The sequence below is a fragment of the Apis laboriosa genome, unplaced genomic scaffold (assembly GCF_014066325.1).
Source record: "Apis laboriosa isolate Shangri-la unplaced genomic scaffold, ASM1406632v1 scaffold202_cov151, whole genome shotgun sequence".
In the NCBI taxonomy this organism is placed as follows: domain Eukaryota; kingdom Metazoa; phylum Arthropoda; class Insecta; order Hymenoptera; family Apidae; genus Apis; species Apis laboriosa.
This window is the reverse complement of record NW_025222291.1, coordinates 295,722-311,453: the sequence shown is the minus strand read 5'-3', so window position 1 is coordinate 311,453 and position 15,732 is coordinate 295,722. Positions and strand designations below refer to the sequence as shown.

The following is a 15,732-nucleotide window of genomic DNA, read 5'->3' as shown; positions in this document are numbered from 1 at the left end:
TCCTTCCTTTCCAATGTTATTTCACTTGGAGTGAAACTATTTTGATTGAAACTATATTTTCAAACGTAAAAAAAAGAAAAAATTATTAAAAATCACTTGGAAATATACTGGAGGACGTACCAGTGAACCAGTGGATAATTATGCGAAAAGCAGATAGGATCCAGACTAAGTGATTAAGAACGGACCAGAAGCCATGCCATCATTTTAACAATCGGATTCGACTCTATGATAAACGAGAATGATTTCGATTGAGTTTCCAACATTTGCCGGATGGAGTTAGAGTTTGATTTCTGGGACTTAGGAGGAGCTTGCAACTCGAAAGACGGATTCTGCTTCATCTGGTGTTAAGTAGAATTTAAATCGTTCCATCACGGATTCAAATACGATTTAGATTTACCAGGAGAGACTCTTAAAATAGATTAAACAAATTAAATAAATTATCTAGATGGATTTTTAATAAAATCTCTTTAAAAAAACGTATCCTCTAAATAAGTTTCACGAGCTGTTATTATTATATCGAATTTTCCAACAGATGCTTGTAAAATAATAAATTTTCAAGAATCGAAGGAAATAATTAGAATCGAATTACAAGAAGGCATCGAGTTTTGAAACGAACGAAAGAAAGAAGCCAAAGAAAAGATTCAAGAATCGAAGAAGGAAGTCGCGTTGAACCGAGAAATGATAGAGAAGAAAATGGAGGAAGGGAATAGAGGAAAATTGGACTCGGTTAAAGCGGAAACAAAAAAGGGTCCGTTGGCGAACAGGAAGCTGAAACGAGCCCCTGAAGCGATTCTGGGGAGGAGGGGAGAAGTGAGCAAGAATAGGGAACGAATCGAGCAAGATGGTTATGACATACGGAGAGAGAGAGAGAGAGAGAAAAAAAAGCAAGGGAAGGAAAATAAATTGGAGGATTCTGTGAAGGATCAATCCTTTGACCCTCTTATCTTTATATCGTCGATATCGTTTAGTGGATTTCTTTCGTGTGTATCCAGATGGTACTTATTTCCTGCTCGAAGTAAAGACAAAAACGTATGGAGGGGATACACTACGAGCTAAAAGTTTGGAAAAGGCATCCTTTATAATTAAAAATAATTACCAATAATCTATAAATATAGAGAGAAGAAATTTATTACGTGATAATATTCTCTCTCATTTCCATCGTAAAATTGCTATTCTTAAATCATCTTCTGATTTCTTTTCAATCTCTTAGATTCTAAGTGTACTATTTTAACGATACGAAATTTTTGGTTGGCGATGTACACCGGATCGGTTTTGGCTCGAGGAATTATCTTGAGGAAACGATTTTATTTTCCTTCTCGGACCAATGTTCAGCCGTTGGTCGATAATCCTTCTCCAGGTGGAGATTGGGAAAACATAAATGGTAGTTTATAGGAATTGGTCTCTCGATTGCTCGAGTTTGTATCTCCTTTTCTGGGTCACCAGAAGATCGATCACGAATAATCCTTTTCGCTTAAGGATCGCTTCCCTTTTATTCGTATTTACCTTAAAAGAATAGGGGAAGAATAGAGATACTTCTACCTTTCTCCTTAACAAAAAATCGTAAAAAAAAAACCGGCATTCCTTCAGAGCACGACGAATTATTATCAAGAATACCAAGGAATGCAATCGTCAGATGCTTCTTTGCTCGAGCGTGAACAGGCGTGGAAAGAAAATTGAATTCGCCCGACCAGAGAATGTTCAACCAAGTTGAAAGCGGTTTCACTATTCGGAAATTAACAGAATCGTTGAAGGTTTGCGCGCCGTTTCTTCATCTTTCACGAAACGCAGAGAAGGCGCCTCTGACGGAAGAGGATTTCCGCTTTTCTGCGCGAGGAACGCGAAAAGAACGAGGGCGAATCTTGAGAAGCGAAATAATGAACGTGATGCCGGGGTCTACGAGACAATTTTACGGCAAACTGCGGGACAATGGCCGGATAAATGATTTCGTTGCGATAGAACGGTGGTTCGCGCTTAATTATAGGGAGGACGGGGGTGGAAAAAGGGAGTATCGCTCGAGTGAGTTCGCAAAGGGACAACCGAAGGACTTGGCGCACAAAGGAGCTGGCGTGGTAGACAGTCGAATGAATTAACAAAGTGGAATTAATTGATTCCAAAGGGTCCGTCGAGGTTGTGATGGAATTTTCGGTTTTAAGGAAATTGCGATTTCCCTGTGCCAGAAAATCGTGTAATTTCAACGGTACGGAAAAATATGACACTCGAGACAGTATGACGACATTTAAACTTTTTTTTTTTTCTTTTTGTATTGGAAATTGTTATTCAGATTATATTTGTTCGAATATCGATATGAGGATATTTATATTTATTATACACTTAAGATCAAATTATAAATCAGAATACAGTAAAATTAAGTAAATTGAAGCATCTATATGCTTTACTTCACGATAATCGTTGCTATGAAGCAAAATCACAAACGAAACTTTGATTTTTCGTGTGAAAAATATGGGGGAAAAAGTTAAAAATTTTGGCATCAAAACACCCTTGGAAAGTAGAGGAAGCCATGCCATTAAAGTCCTTTTTTGTTTTATCCCGATATCTCAATTGGTTGCCAAGATATAAGGTCTCAAAGTTTCCATACCGCTTAAAACGGGGCACGAGAATTATGAATGGGCACGCGACACACTGACCTACATTTTTTTCCTGGAAATGCGTACTATGCATTATTTCCAGGAATCGCTCACTCGTCTGGACTTTGGGATAGGTCAGCAAGGCGAGGTGCGAGCGAAAGGTCCGAGTAAGCGACAAGGACGAAGATAATAAATGACGAAAAATTATCCTTTTCTTTACACGACGATATCTCGGAAACCGGAAGTCGTATCGAGATAAATGAAAAAGCGTTTTAAAGGGCAAGGATCCGCGCTTCTGTTGATCGTCGGCCGTTGACCGGAAGTCGTTATCTTCGAAGTTACAGCGATTCAAAGTTTCGGTAATTTTAATAGGATTCAATCAGGTTTAACGTAAAGGATTAAAAATTACATTTTCTTTACGCGAGGATATCTCGGAAACCGGAAGTCGTATCGAGATAAATGAAAAAGCGTTTTAAAGGGCAAGGATCCGCGCTTCTGTTGATCGTCGGCCGTTGACCGGAAGTCGTTATCTTCGAAGTTACAGCGATTCAAAGTTTCGGTAATTTTAATAGGATTCAATCGGGTTTAAAGTAAAGGATTAAAAATTACATTTTCTTTACGCGACGATATCTCGAAAACCGGAAGTCGTATTAAAATAAGTGAAAAAGCGTTTTAAAGAGCAAGGATTCGCGCTTCTGTTGATCGTTCATTCGTTGACCGGAAGTCGTCATCTTCGGAGTTATAGCGATTCAAAGTTTTTCGAATTTTAATATCGTTTCAAAATCAAATTTTAAAATAAATTGCGCGATAAATATGATTATTTTTGAAAGTATATTACTTATAACGATATTATTAATGATGCATTAAAGATAATTGATTTGAAAATATACATTTAACAACAAGCTCCTCGATCGTTATTTTCATAATGCAGTTTCACTTATTTTAAGGATTTTTTGTATTCAAGATCTTCATATTTTATAATTAAACGATTTTAGTTGTACATCCCGCTTTGCAATTCTGCCAAAAATCTTGTTGCAAGTCTTTGTCTCGAAGAGCAACGATTTAAGAAATTAACGTCGGAGATCTTTACAAATTGCAATTCGACTAGACTAATTCGAATAAAACGAAGCAAGTGTCGACAAAGATAGGAAAATCTGGCACGATGACTAACGCATTCACCGATACCAACGACGTTGTTTGGATCAGTGACACGATGCACGATGATCATTTGCCAACGTTATAAATCAGACTCACAGTTAAATGATATTTTGTCACGTACTCCAAAGAATCGTCGAGTTTTTTCGCGTGCAAAAATATCACGTTTCGCTTATATTTAAAACGATCCATTGTTCTCAGAAATTTTCTCGCCAATTTTCATTTTTCTTCTCGAACCGTTCTCGACTTTCGAAATTCCCTCGAAAACTTTGGAAAATTATTCGTCGTTCAAAATTAACGATTCTTCGACGACGAGACAACGGATTCTTTGATCGCGTCGACTCTCGTAACAAACCGTGACACCGTGTCCAAAGATAAATTAACCAATTGTCAGATCGACAGGTGGTGTCACGTCGGATGAGGTAGCCAACCAGCGAGAACTTTCCTTGTTTGTGCTTTTGAAATACCTTTAATAAATTTAATAAATAATAAAATAATAAGAAATTGAAATTTCGAAGCTTCGTTTAAAAAAAAAAAAATTGGTACACAAAAATGTGAAAGTTTCATTCAACGAATAGTTTCGTTAACAAAAAAGAAAAGGAAAAAAAATAACAAACGTTTTCCATTCCATTGCTAAATGAATATTATTCCCAACTCTGCAAACATTAGAGAGTTTAAACTCGTTGAATTGGAGCTCGGAATTGATACAGGTATTATTACCGATCCGTGTTTGCGAAATAGACCATGATCTGGTAATAAAATGAAAATGGATTTCATAGCGATGGCGATGATAACGCGTAACAGAGCCGCGGATAACGGCGACGACGAGGGCACAAAAGCGGAGCATCGATCATTTTCCGAATTTCTATTAATCAACTCTTCCGATCAGCTCGAGTAATTAACCAGTTACACCCTCCCTGCCCCCTTCGTAAATGGAACAAAGGGCGTGTGTGCGTTCACAACGATTCGGCCAATTGTTCTCGTTATTGTTGTTAAATATACGCGCTCGAAATTGACCGATACTTCGATCCGAATAATTTAACCACGGAAATTAATTCAATCTTTTTGAGAAATTATTTTTAATAATTCATTTTGGCGATCAATCCTTCGGAGATAAAATAAATAGTTCCAAGACACACGCGTTTTCAAATATCCAAACTCGCGCCTGATTCATTTTTCCCTCGAGAAGGCGTTGGAAGGAACGAATTTGAAAAACGATAGAATATTTCGCGCGAGGAAATCAAAGAAATCGCGTCCCAATGGTGGTCTGGCAATAATCCCCTCGAATTATCATAATCTCGCCCCTCCACCTGGAATCGCCTCTCGCGTCGTCATCTCATCTCGCCAATAAAACGAAAATGCACTCGAACGCTGTTATCAAGAACCGGGGGAACAATCGAGCGTATTCACGGCTGCTTATGCACGATTGTTCCACCACGGGGTATGCTCGAATATGCGTGCATTAATACCTGTGGATACCCGCATTCGAAACAAACGGTTAATGTTATACACGATGAATAAAACATGCACAACGTGTCCCGCCCTTTCCTCGATTCGATATCGATTCGAACAAACGCGGCCAAGTTTCGACGATTGTTTCATCCGTTCGAATGAAGTGAAGTGTGTTGCACCCGCGCTGTCCTTTGCGCTTTTATCGCGGATAAATTATTGCGGGCCGAAAGAATTTTGGAATCCCGTGGGGGGTTATGGAGGGGCTTGGACGATCTTTTTTTTTTTTCTTGAAGAGAGATAATAAAAAATGTATACTTATATTTTGAGTGTATATATTAATTTGATATTGGAGTTTCTGATTAAATTAATAATTATAATAATGATACGCGGAAATTAAGAAGGGGTGGATTGAATTTAGGATGCACGATGAAAGTGATTCGTTTCAAAGGAAGTTTTATAACTCGTTGGTTGATATTTTCTGGGAAATATGATAATTCATATTTCATTTTTTTTTTTTTTTATCTTTTCAGGAAAACACGAGGATAACAGGAGATCTCTCTAATAAAAATTATGAGATATAATTTTTCATTATTCGCGCAAAATAAGATCGGGCAATACGTGTTTAGAATTAAATGCAGAATCTCGATATCTGGAAATGTCAAAATTATCCTATTGAAGTAATGTTTATGGCCCTATTCTCCCGCCTTGGCGAAGAGCAAACGTATTGCTAGCTCCTAAGCATAATTCGTGGAACCGTTTATGTAGCGCAATGAAGCGCAATTATTATAATCGCGTTGAACTCGTGTGAGGAAAATTAACAACCTCGGCTCGGAAATATTTTAAGCAATTCGTCACGCGGCCACTTCATCTGTAACGAGACGAATTTCACACCGCTCGTTTGCATATTTTCGTCGTCCAAAAAGTGATATGTAAAAATGAATACTTTTTTTTTTTGTCTTTATTCGAACGCAAGGAACGTTTTACAATTAATATCACGTTTCTCTTTCTTTGTTCCAGTGCGTATTGTACCTGTGGGCACTTAAGCTGTGCCATCCAACCACACTGTTCCTCCTTAGAGGCAATCACGAGTGCCGTCATCTCACGGAATACTTCACATTTAAGCAAGAATGTAAGTAATTTCACACCGATTATGAATGAATGATTGTCATAAAATTTTTTGGGATTTGAGATTTTCATTCGATTCAAGAATTCGATTGTTCCCTTGAGTTTTTTGATCTTTCGAGATTGAAATAAATAAATAAATTTTCTCTTTCTTTCTCACGATGGATGGAGGTATTTTTCGAAAGATCAGATTTCCGATTTTCCGACGCTTGTTCACACGAACTTCGATCGATTTTCAATGGGTGATCGGTTTCCCTCGATTTCATTTCGAGTTCAAATTTCAACGAAACCGCGCAACGATACGAGAATAAAAATAGAAATAAAAATCAGCATTCGAAGCACAAAGGATTCCATGTATTACTATTCTATTCTGGATTTTCATCCTACCCTTTTGTCGAAACTGGCAGCATTCTTTATTACGATGCTGATTCTCCTGGCAAACGGTTTTCGTTACGTTTTCGAAAGAAATATCATCCATCATTTTCGATTTAACTTCTTTAATTTAATTTTTTATTATTAATCTTTTGCTCCACTCTCCAGATAACATTTTCATCTTCGTTCATAATTTTTTTTTTTTTTTTTTTTTTTAGAAAGAAAATATATCTTTCGATTCAGAGATTTAGCTTTTCTCGTGATTTCAAAATGTCAATTTTGACATCTTTTTTTCTTCTTCTTCTTTGTTCATTTATTTTACCCATCCATTCAATGGATGGTTAAAGATAAATTATCTTTGCAACGAATACGTGATAACGAACTGCGATCAAATAAATCATAACTCGTAAATCGTCTCGTGAAAAATTAATGACGCGACTAACGCTATTACATGGACGATAAAAAAAAGGTACTTAGTAACTCTTAAAGTAACAAGTTTGTAATCTGTCAAAGCTGAGAATGATACGTTTAATTCAAAGTTTAATAGAATCTCGAAACGTTGTTGACGATATCGTTAATTAAACATCGTTAAGCTTGAATTACAAATTTAGACAAGATTCTTTAAAAAAAAAAAAATTCCTAAACTCGAATAATTATCCTTAAGATTCCTCTTCGAAATTTCATTCACAGATACTAGGCTAATATCATCGTTCATTTCATCGAAACAAGTCAAAATCCACTCGACTTTGCACAGTTGATAAAAATTGCATCTTTTCCATCTTCGTTCGATTCCAGAAGAGATTTCAGAAGGGTATATCATTCAAAAAAATTTTCGTTTCCCTGATCAATATTGAATGATATATCTAACTATTTATTCCTAGTAGATAAATCATCGATAACACTGATGATGAATCTCGCAAAGAATGCGCGTAAATAAATTACGTGTAGCAAAAAGCGATATTTCTTTCGCAGCTACGAGTGTACAATGGTAATTCGTCGATCTTTATCGATGCACTTCCATTGTCAAAGTAATACGCCAACCAATATATCAACCTATCTTATTTGTCGTTAACAAAGTAATCCTCGTTTGCACAGCTTTCTTCCAACATCCATAAGAATTCAGATACGTCTCTTTAACTAACTTGAACATTTTACGTTGATAAACATCCTCCTAAAATTTATCATATATACGATTCTGAGAAGATAATATTTTCTTGCGACATCTTTATTCATTTGCATCGGCTTTTCAATTTTCCATAGGAATATGCATAGATATATCTGTGCCAATTAATAATGTGAGAGAAGGTTTCGATCTTCGTTTGTATAAATTTCTTTCAACATCATAAGAATTCAGATACGTCTCTTTAACTAATTTTAACATTTTATGTTAATATACATCCTCCTAAAATTTATTTCCTATTATCATATATACGATTCTGGAAGATAATATTTTCTTGCGACATCTTTATCCACTTTTCAATTTTCCATAGAAATATATGCATAGATATATTTATGTCAATTAATAGTGTAAGAGAAAGTCTCGATCTTCGTTTGTATAAATTTCTTCCAACATCGATAAGAATTCAGATACGTCTCTTTAACTATCTTGAACATTTTACGTTGATAAACATCCTCCTAAAATTTATTTCCTATTATCATATATACGATAATATTTTCTTGCGACATCTTTATCCACTTTTCAATTTTCCATAGGAATATGTGCATAGATATATCTGTGCCAATTAATAGTGTAAGAGAAGGTCTCGATCTTCGTTTGCACAGATTTCTTCCAACATCGATAAGAATTCAGATACGTCTCTTTAACAATTTACGTTGATGTACATCCTCCTAAAATTTATCTCCTATTATCATATATACGATTCTGGAAGATAATATTTTCTTGCGACATCTTTATCCACTTTTCAATTTTCCATAGGAATATGCATAGATATATTTATGTCAATTAATAATGTGAGAGAAGGTCTCGATTTTCGTTTGCACAGATTTCTTCCAACATCCATAAGAATTCAGATACGTCTCTTTAACTAATTTTAACATTTTACGTTGATAAACATCCTCCTAAAATTTATCTCCTATTATCATATATACGATTCTGGAAGATAATATTTTCTTGCGACATCTTTATCCATTTGCATCGGCTTTTCAATGTTCCATAGGAATATGCATAGATATATTTATGTCAATTAATAGTGTAAGAGAAAATCTCGATCTTCGTTTGTATAAATTTCTTCCAACATCATAAGAATTCAGATACGTCTCTTTAACTAACTTTAACACTTGATATCTTCTATATATATATTTTAAAAAGATGATATATTTATACATAGATATATCCGTGCCAATTAACGAGAGAAGGTCTCGATCTTCGTTTGCTTTCGTTCAGAGAAAACAATATTTTCTCGCTCACTCAATACAGGAATAGATTAGATTGCATTTAGGGACGAGCTCTTGTTAGAAAATGAGTATTTCCTCTCGTAATCGAATTCGATGGTGGGACGGGTCTTTTTAGGGGTCTCTGCGTGGCGCAGGCCGCGGAAAACGTGGTATCGATCGTGGAAAATTGTCCGATACTGGGTCAAGCCGCGTGTATTTACTAGGCTCGCGATTTTAACCGTGTCGGGGGAGAATCGGGTTAAGGTCGAAGACCGATAATCAAAAAAAAAAAAAAAAAAAAAGGGAGAGGGGGATTGGATTCGTAGATTGGATCTTGTAACTGTTTAAACGCGCCAAGCCTGGTGTATTCTTCGAGTACCGGAGAGAAAATTGTAATTGGATTGGAAAAGTTGCGACTCGATCTAATTAAAGATCGTTCGAATGAGCGACGATAACGGTATTTTTTTCTTCCTTTTCGCAATTAGCATTTTTGCAATAGAGATAATATTCCTTTTTTTTTCTTCTTCTTCTTCTTCTTGGCGTTTACGCGTATTTTGTATAATTTTATCATTACTCGTCTCGTATCGTGAGCAAGTTCGATTTTGTAGGAATTCTAGACTAGGAAAAAACACGATGAAAAGAGTTCAGGATTGGGTTAACGGTAACAGAGGAGGAGTTGACCGGATTGGTCCGTGAAAGGATATCGCGTTAAGCAATTTCCACGAAACGATCGGGAAAGGGATTTCTCGAGACTTTTCGATCTTTTAGGTGTTCCAGGTAAATACAATTATTATCGGATCCTTCTGTTTCTAGATATCGTGGAAAAAATCCCTTTTTTGAGGCAGGCACGCGAGAAAATTTTTGTTGAATAAAAAAACAATAATAAAAAAAATAATAAAAAGAAGATATATCTAAAAAAACAATCGTATACATATTTTTCTCGTCCATCGATTGAAAGAAATTTTTAAATTAATAAATATTACGTTTCTATTATCGTAAATAAATTAATAACTCGCTCGTCTCGAGAACGAAAACAAATCGAGGCACGATATGTATACATATACGTATTAATATATTTCGTGGAATTTAATTCGAGGAGATTAGAAAATCAAAACGTAAATACGAACGTAATGTCGACACTTTGAATACGAATATATATAAACATAACCGCGCATAACTAATTCGTCTTTCGAAGGCTTCGCATCGTATAGACGCTTCTCCTTCCAAAAATTTTAGAATATTATCGATAGAAAGAGTATTTTATCTGGAATAAAATCTTGCGGATATTATTTTGAATTGCAATCATCGAGAAATAAATGGAATCTTGGAACACTTGGATGATAAGAATAAAGACGATTAATTTTCGCGTAGTTTCGTAACATCATCCTTTCCTAACACGCTCGTACACGCTCGTTTCTTCTCGGCCTCTTTCCCGCTCACGCCTCTCTCGTTGTATTAACGAGGGGATCGAGTTCCGCCCCCTTGACTTTCTTTTGATCCCAGTCGGACATAGCGCTCAGACACTCCAGAAAGCTCATTTGCGAGCTTTTGACCCGAATAAATAAGTCAAGAACGAAACGATTTCAAGTTTCGTCGCGGGATGGATAGATCTTTCCGTGATAGATCAGTCGTGGATTAGAAGAGTTAGAAAATAAAATGAATCCTCCTTTTCTCGAATCCTTTCCTTCCGTAAATATTCCCTGTGTGTGATTAAAGAGGATTTTTTCGATACTTTTTCAAAATTTTTCGAAAGAAATATATTATTCTTCTCTCGAATCTCTTATCGTTCCGTTCCCCGTATATTTTGTTTAAAATTGAAAAGAAAACCTTTCAAAGATTATGGTTTAGAAAATCATTAGATTATTATCGAACGAAAATTTGTTAGTTTTTCAAAATTTTCCAAATTTCTTCGAATCATTGGGAAGTTTGAAGCGAAATTGTGTTATCAAACTGACAGTACGTGTTTGCCTTGGGAATGTACATGGAGAAAGGACGTCTATGGAGAAGGAAAGTCTATAATAAGAATCGAAGTCGGTAGGTTTAGGAAGTTGAAGAGTTTGGGGGGAGGAGGGGGACACTTGGAACTTTGTAACGGATAGTTCTTTTAATGGAGATCTTAGGTTCGATTGTCTCAGATGTTTAGGAAGCTTGCTTTAGAGAGTAAATAGCAAGGGAACGTAATGGAAGTTGTCGATTGAGATCCTCTATCCTATTTTTCAAAGTATTTTTTTTTTAAATGCACATCCTCGGCGCTTAAAAAAAAATACACAAAAGTGAGAGGAATTATTATTTTCTCTCAAAGAATAAATAGCCAATAAACGCACACATTTTCTTCGTGCGGCATTTCTCTTGCATTTTTGCAAAATAAAAATCGACAAAAATTATCGTCCTTTCTTCGAAACGAAACAAAGAGAGAAGAAAGAAATCTTGGGATCCTTTCCACTCCATGGAACGCCAACTTCTTCCCTTTACTTTTCACTCGAGGCAGCGAAAATTCCTCCAATGGAGGGATTTATTATTCTCAGTGGACAGAGGGGTGCGTGCACCATCCTCCTCCTTCTTTTACGATGACTTCACGCATGGAAACTTGCCCTCCCTTGCAACCCTTCTTCATTGCTCTCCAGAGCCTTCTCTCCTCTTTTTTCCTTTTATCTATCCTTCGCTCCCCTTTCTCCCAATCCCCCAGAAAGAATAATCGTGCGCGTTCCATATTCTTCTGCAACCATCTCCCAAAGCTCCATTAAAAAAAGAGAGCTGCAATTGGAAATTCTGATTTCCCCCTTTCTTCATAAAATAATATATCTTTTTCAAAGATATTCTTTTCTTTTCTTTCGACCTTCTTTTCTTTCGTTTTGTGTAAAGAGAAATTCTCTTGGTCTTCGAATGTGATCACAGACGATCACATTTCCACGATGATGCTTAAGAATTTTTAGATCAACGAGAATACTTGCCGTTGATTAATTTCGTTTTTATACCTTCGATAATTTCGATGAATAAATACAAAAGTCAATATCTTATTATTTTCACCATAATTGATCGCAATATTATTCTCGAGGAATGGCCACTTTATCCTTTGTTGCGATCTATCTAAAAGAAAAAAAAAAAACTGAACACATTCGCATTGCATCTTCTCAAAGATTCCATTCATAATAATATTCCAAACGACAGCCAGTCAATTTCAAAAGGCAAACTTTACCCACCCACCCTTTCCTTCTCTTTTCCCTCCTCTATTCACTGTTGCTCGCCGAGCACAAAAAGCGTCCAACGAACAAAACGGGGGAACGCGTCTGTAAAAAAAAAGGGGAAAGGGGGGAGGAAAAAAAGCAAAAGTTGAGACAATCGAGCGCGTATCGAGTTCTCGTTGTTTCGAGAACGCGTGAAACGTGCAGCGTACGTGTTGACGCGTTGTTTCTCTGCTTGCAGGTAAAATAAAATACTCGGAGAGGGTGTACGACGCTTGCATGGACGCGTTCGACTGTCTGCCGCTGGCGGCCCTCATGAACCAACAGTTCCTCTGCGTGCACGGTGGACTCTCGCCGGAAATTCACAATCTAGAAGACATACGCAAAGTGAGTACAGAGAATAGAGTTTCATTGAGATATCCTTGTTGAGAGGGACGAGCCTCTTTCGCTCTTTGGATGTCGCGTTGTGGTTGTGAAATTGTGAATGATGGTATTCGTTTTTATAGTTTATCGTTGATAGAGGGATCTAGAAGTTGCGATTTATAGAATTGGAAGAGGAGATAGTTTATATTAGGGATAATGGAATTTTTTTTAGCAATAATAGTTTTCTCTTTTTATATATATATATATATATATGATAAAAGTAGATTGATTTTTAGTAAAACTTCGTTTGTTATCGGTTTGGTTAGGAAATAAATTTGTTGGCATAAGGGTGTTCAGTAATTCATACATTTTGGATTAATTGAATTGTATATTTTGTGTTTCATATTCCATTTATCAGTATATTAAAAGTATTCGAATTTCTATTTGATTAAATTAATTTACTCGTTTCGTTAAAATTTTTCGATAATTATTGTTAACTTTATAATATGAAACACAGGAATGACTCTCGAAAGAGATTTATATATAAAATTGGCCCGCTGTTAATTATTTAGTTTGAACCTTCCTAAAATTAGTTTCGTAAATTAAGAAGTTTGAAATTAGCACTTGGAGAATATTTCCTCGTGTTTTCTCGTGATTGATTAACGAGTTTCGGTTATTTTCGGTCGATTTTAAAATTTCCCCTCTCCATCCTTGAATTTATCAGAACCGCTTCGAAAAAAATGGCTCGATCGATCCATTCCTTTCCTTTCTTTTTTTTTTTTTCCCAAATAACACTCCAAATCCTTCTCTAACCTTCCAATTCTCTAACGAGAGTTGTCGAGAAATTCCCTTTATCTCACCTATCTATGAAATTTTTCGAGGCAAAATCCGATCGACGAGCGAATTTTCGTAAATCGGCTGTCAACCAAACGAGAGAGTACGAGTGTTATTGGAACCCGGCCTGTGTATTGGAGTACCGGAAACACAGCAGGGGGGGCCGATGTGCTGCCACCTGCTCTATCGATCGTTCACCTAAGCAGAGTCCACCTGGACGCAGCGAGCACACGCATCGATGCGTATACGCGTCCTGCGTGAAAAATTTCTCTCGAGTTCGTATCTTCCTTCTTCTCTCCACATTTTTTTTTTTAGGAATAGAAGAAATTCCTAATAGAAATTTCAAAGATTGTATAAATTTTTATATTTTTTCGATAAGATTGTATAAATTTTTATATTTCTTCGATAAGAAAGAAAAAAAGAAATTAAATAATAATTAATGGAATGGAAGACGTGTGACGAGCGAATTTTGGAAATTTAATTTTTAATTTTGGAAATTAAATTTAATTTCCAAGAATCAGTACAGATTTTTGTGGGAAGAATGTGGAGAAGAATCGTAGGATTTCTTTTTTAATCTGAAGATTTTAAGAGTGAGATGTAAATATTCTACGAGTTCCAGAGTTGTACAGTCCTAGTATTTTTATGAGAGATCTAAGGAATATTATACAGGGCTCTTAATAAATAATCCATAGGATTATGGAGATATTCTAGCGCTTTAAAAAATATCCGGGGACGTAGAAGAATTTTAGAGCAATTACACAATTTTAAGTGTCGTAGTTTACGAAGTCGATAAATAATTTGAATATACGAGAAATATTATCACGACTCGAGAAGATTAAGAAGTGAATCGGGTTAGTGCAATGGCGGATCGATGAATTTGGATCCCGTATAAATTTCGAAGGTAATTAATGCCGATATTTTACGAGTCTACCGCGGATGAATATTAATGTCCGTAACCATAACAAATTAATATTCTATTAACGCTGATGCTCCCTGACACGTTTAATCGTTACGCGATATTGCGCTTTCGAGTGTAGAAAACAGAATAATTTCCCTCGTAACGATTAATCTTGCATGCAATTTTATGTTTTTCCATTTATTATATCCTTATACGGGTCACACTACATATTATATTATCAACGTCGTGATTTAGAATATATATCCTAGGGAGCAATGCTGATACCTTCTATGAATAACAATAGGATAAAACGTTGAATAAACGTTTTATACGTAGCACCGCCTTAATTCCAAATCAAAATGTCTCATCTCTCTGTTTAAATTGCAATGATCCATTGTATTCTCGCCAACCAACGGGTATATATAGGAGTGATAAAACGTATTAGAATAATTATGCGATTTTACATTAAAATTTTCGTGTTTGACTAGACTTCTTCTTCGTTCGATCTTCCATTCCATTAATTATTATTTAATTTCTTTTTTTTTTTTCTTATCGAAGAAATTTCTTTGCTTATCCCCTCTTTCTTTTTNTTTTTTTTTTTTGTTTCAAGCGTCGAAAAATTGTCGGCTGTACGCGTTTCTCATTTCTGGCCATTTTTATTTTCCAAGATAGTCGTAAAGATCCCGCTGAACAACGGGGGATGGGATTCGATGGGTGAAACGATGGCGAAATCCTGTTTGTACTTGGACGGCGAGGAGACTTTCCTCCTTCGATTCCAACAACAATCAAACACACGAGCTATTCGCAAGGATTCCAGTGAATTTTTCAATTGGATCTCTACATTCTCTCGTTTTATCCGATTTCGGCAACAGTTTCGCCAAATTTCCACGGAAAATCGAAGTTGGGAGGAGGGTAATTTCAGCGTGATGAATTTAACATTTGTAAAAATTGATGGAAAAATTTTCTCCTATTTTTTCCAGCCAGAAATTGTGTCCCTCTGAGCGAGAATGGTTATTTTGATGGATTGAAAATTCTTGTGTATCGTTGAAAGGGTCTTAATCTTCTTCTTCTTTAGCTATTTTAATAAGTGATATTCTTATCGGTGTGAAATACATGGATCAAATAAATATTAAAAATTACGCAGATTCAAATAAATTAATTTTTGCTTCGATATTTTGAAGGAAACGTGCCCGATGGATAGAAGAATTCTTCCCCTCTCCCTCGATATCCGGATGAGAATGTCGTTAATGGAGTTCAATGACAAGATAGGATTTCGTGGTAAAGCGAATATCTAGTTGCCACCTGTTCAATCGGTGTTCCATTCAAAACTATCCATTCTCTGCAACATGCTTAAGACTGGCTAACCTAATTGGTA

General features: G+C 35.9%; 1 protein-coding gene across 5 annotated transcripts in view; it reads left to right on the top strand.

Moving 5' to 3' along the window:
• LOC122712517 (serine/threonine-protein phosphatase 2B catalytic subunit 2-like) overlaps window positions 1-15,732 on the top strand; it is a 165,051-nt gene that overhangs the window by 107,819 nt on the left and 41,500 nt on the right. For all 5 annotated transcript variants that reach the window (XM_043932244.1, XM_043932241.1, XM_043932242.1 and 2 more), the window contains 2 exons: window positions 6,210-6,321; window positions 12,504-12,649. In XM_043932244.1, the coding sequence (XP_043788179.1) occupies window positions 6,210-6,321; window positions 12,504-12,649 (258 nt within the window). The remainder of the gene's footprint in view (window positions 1-6,209; window positions 6,322-12,503; window positions 12,650-15,732) is intronic.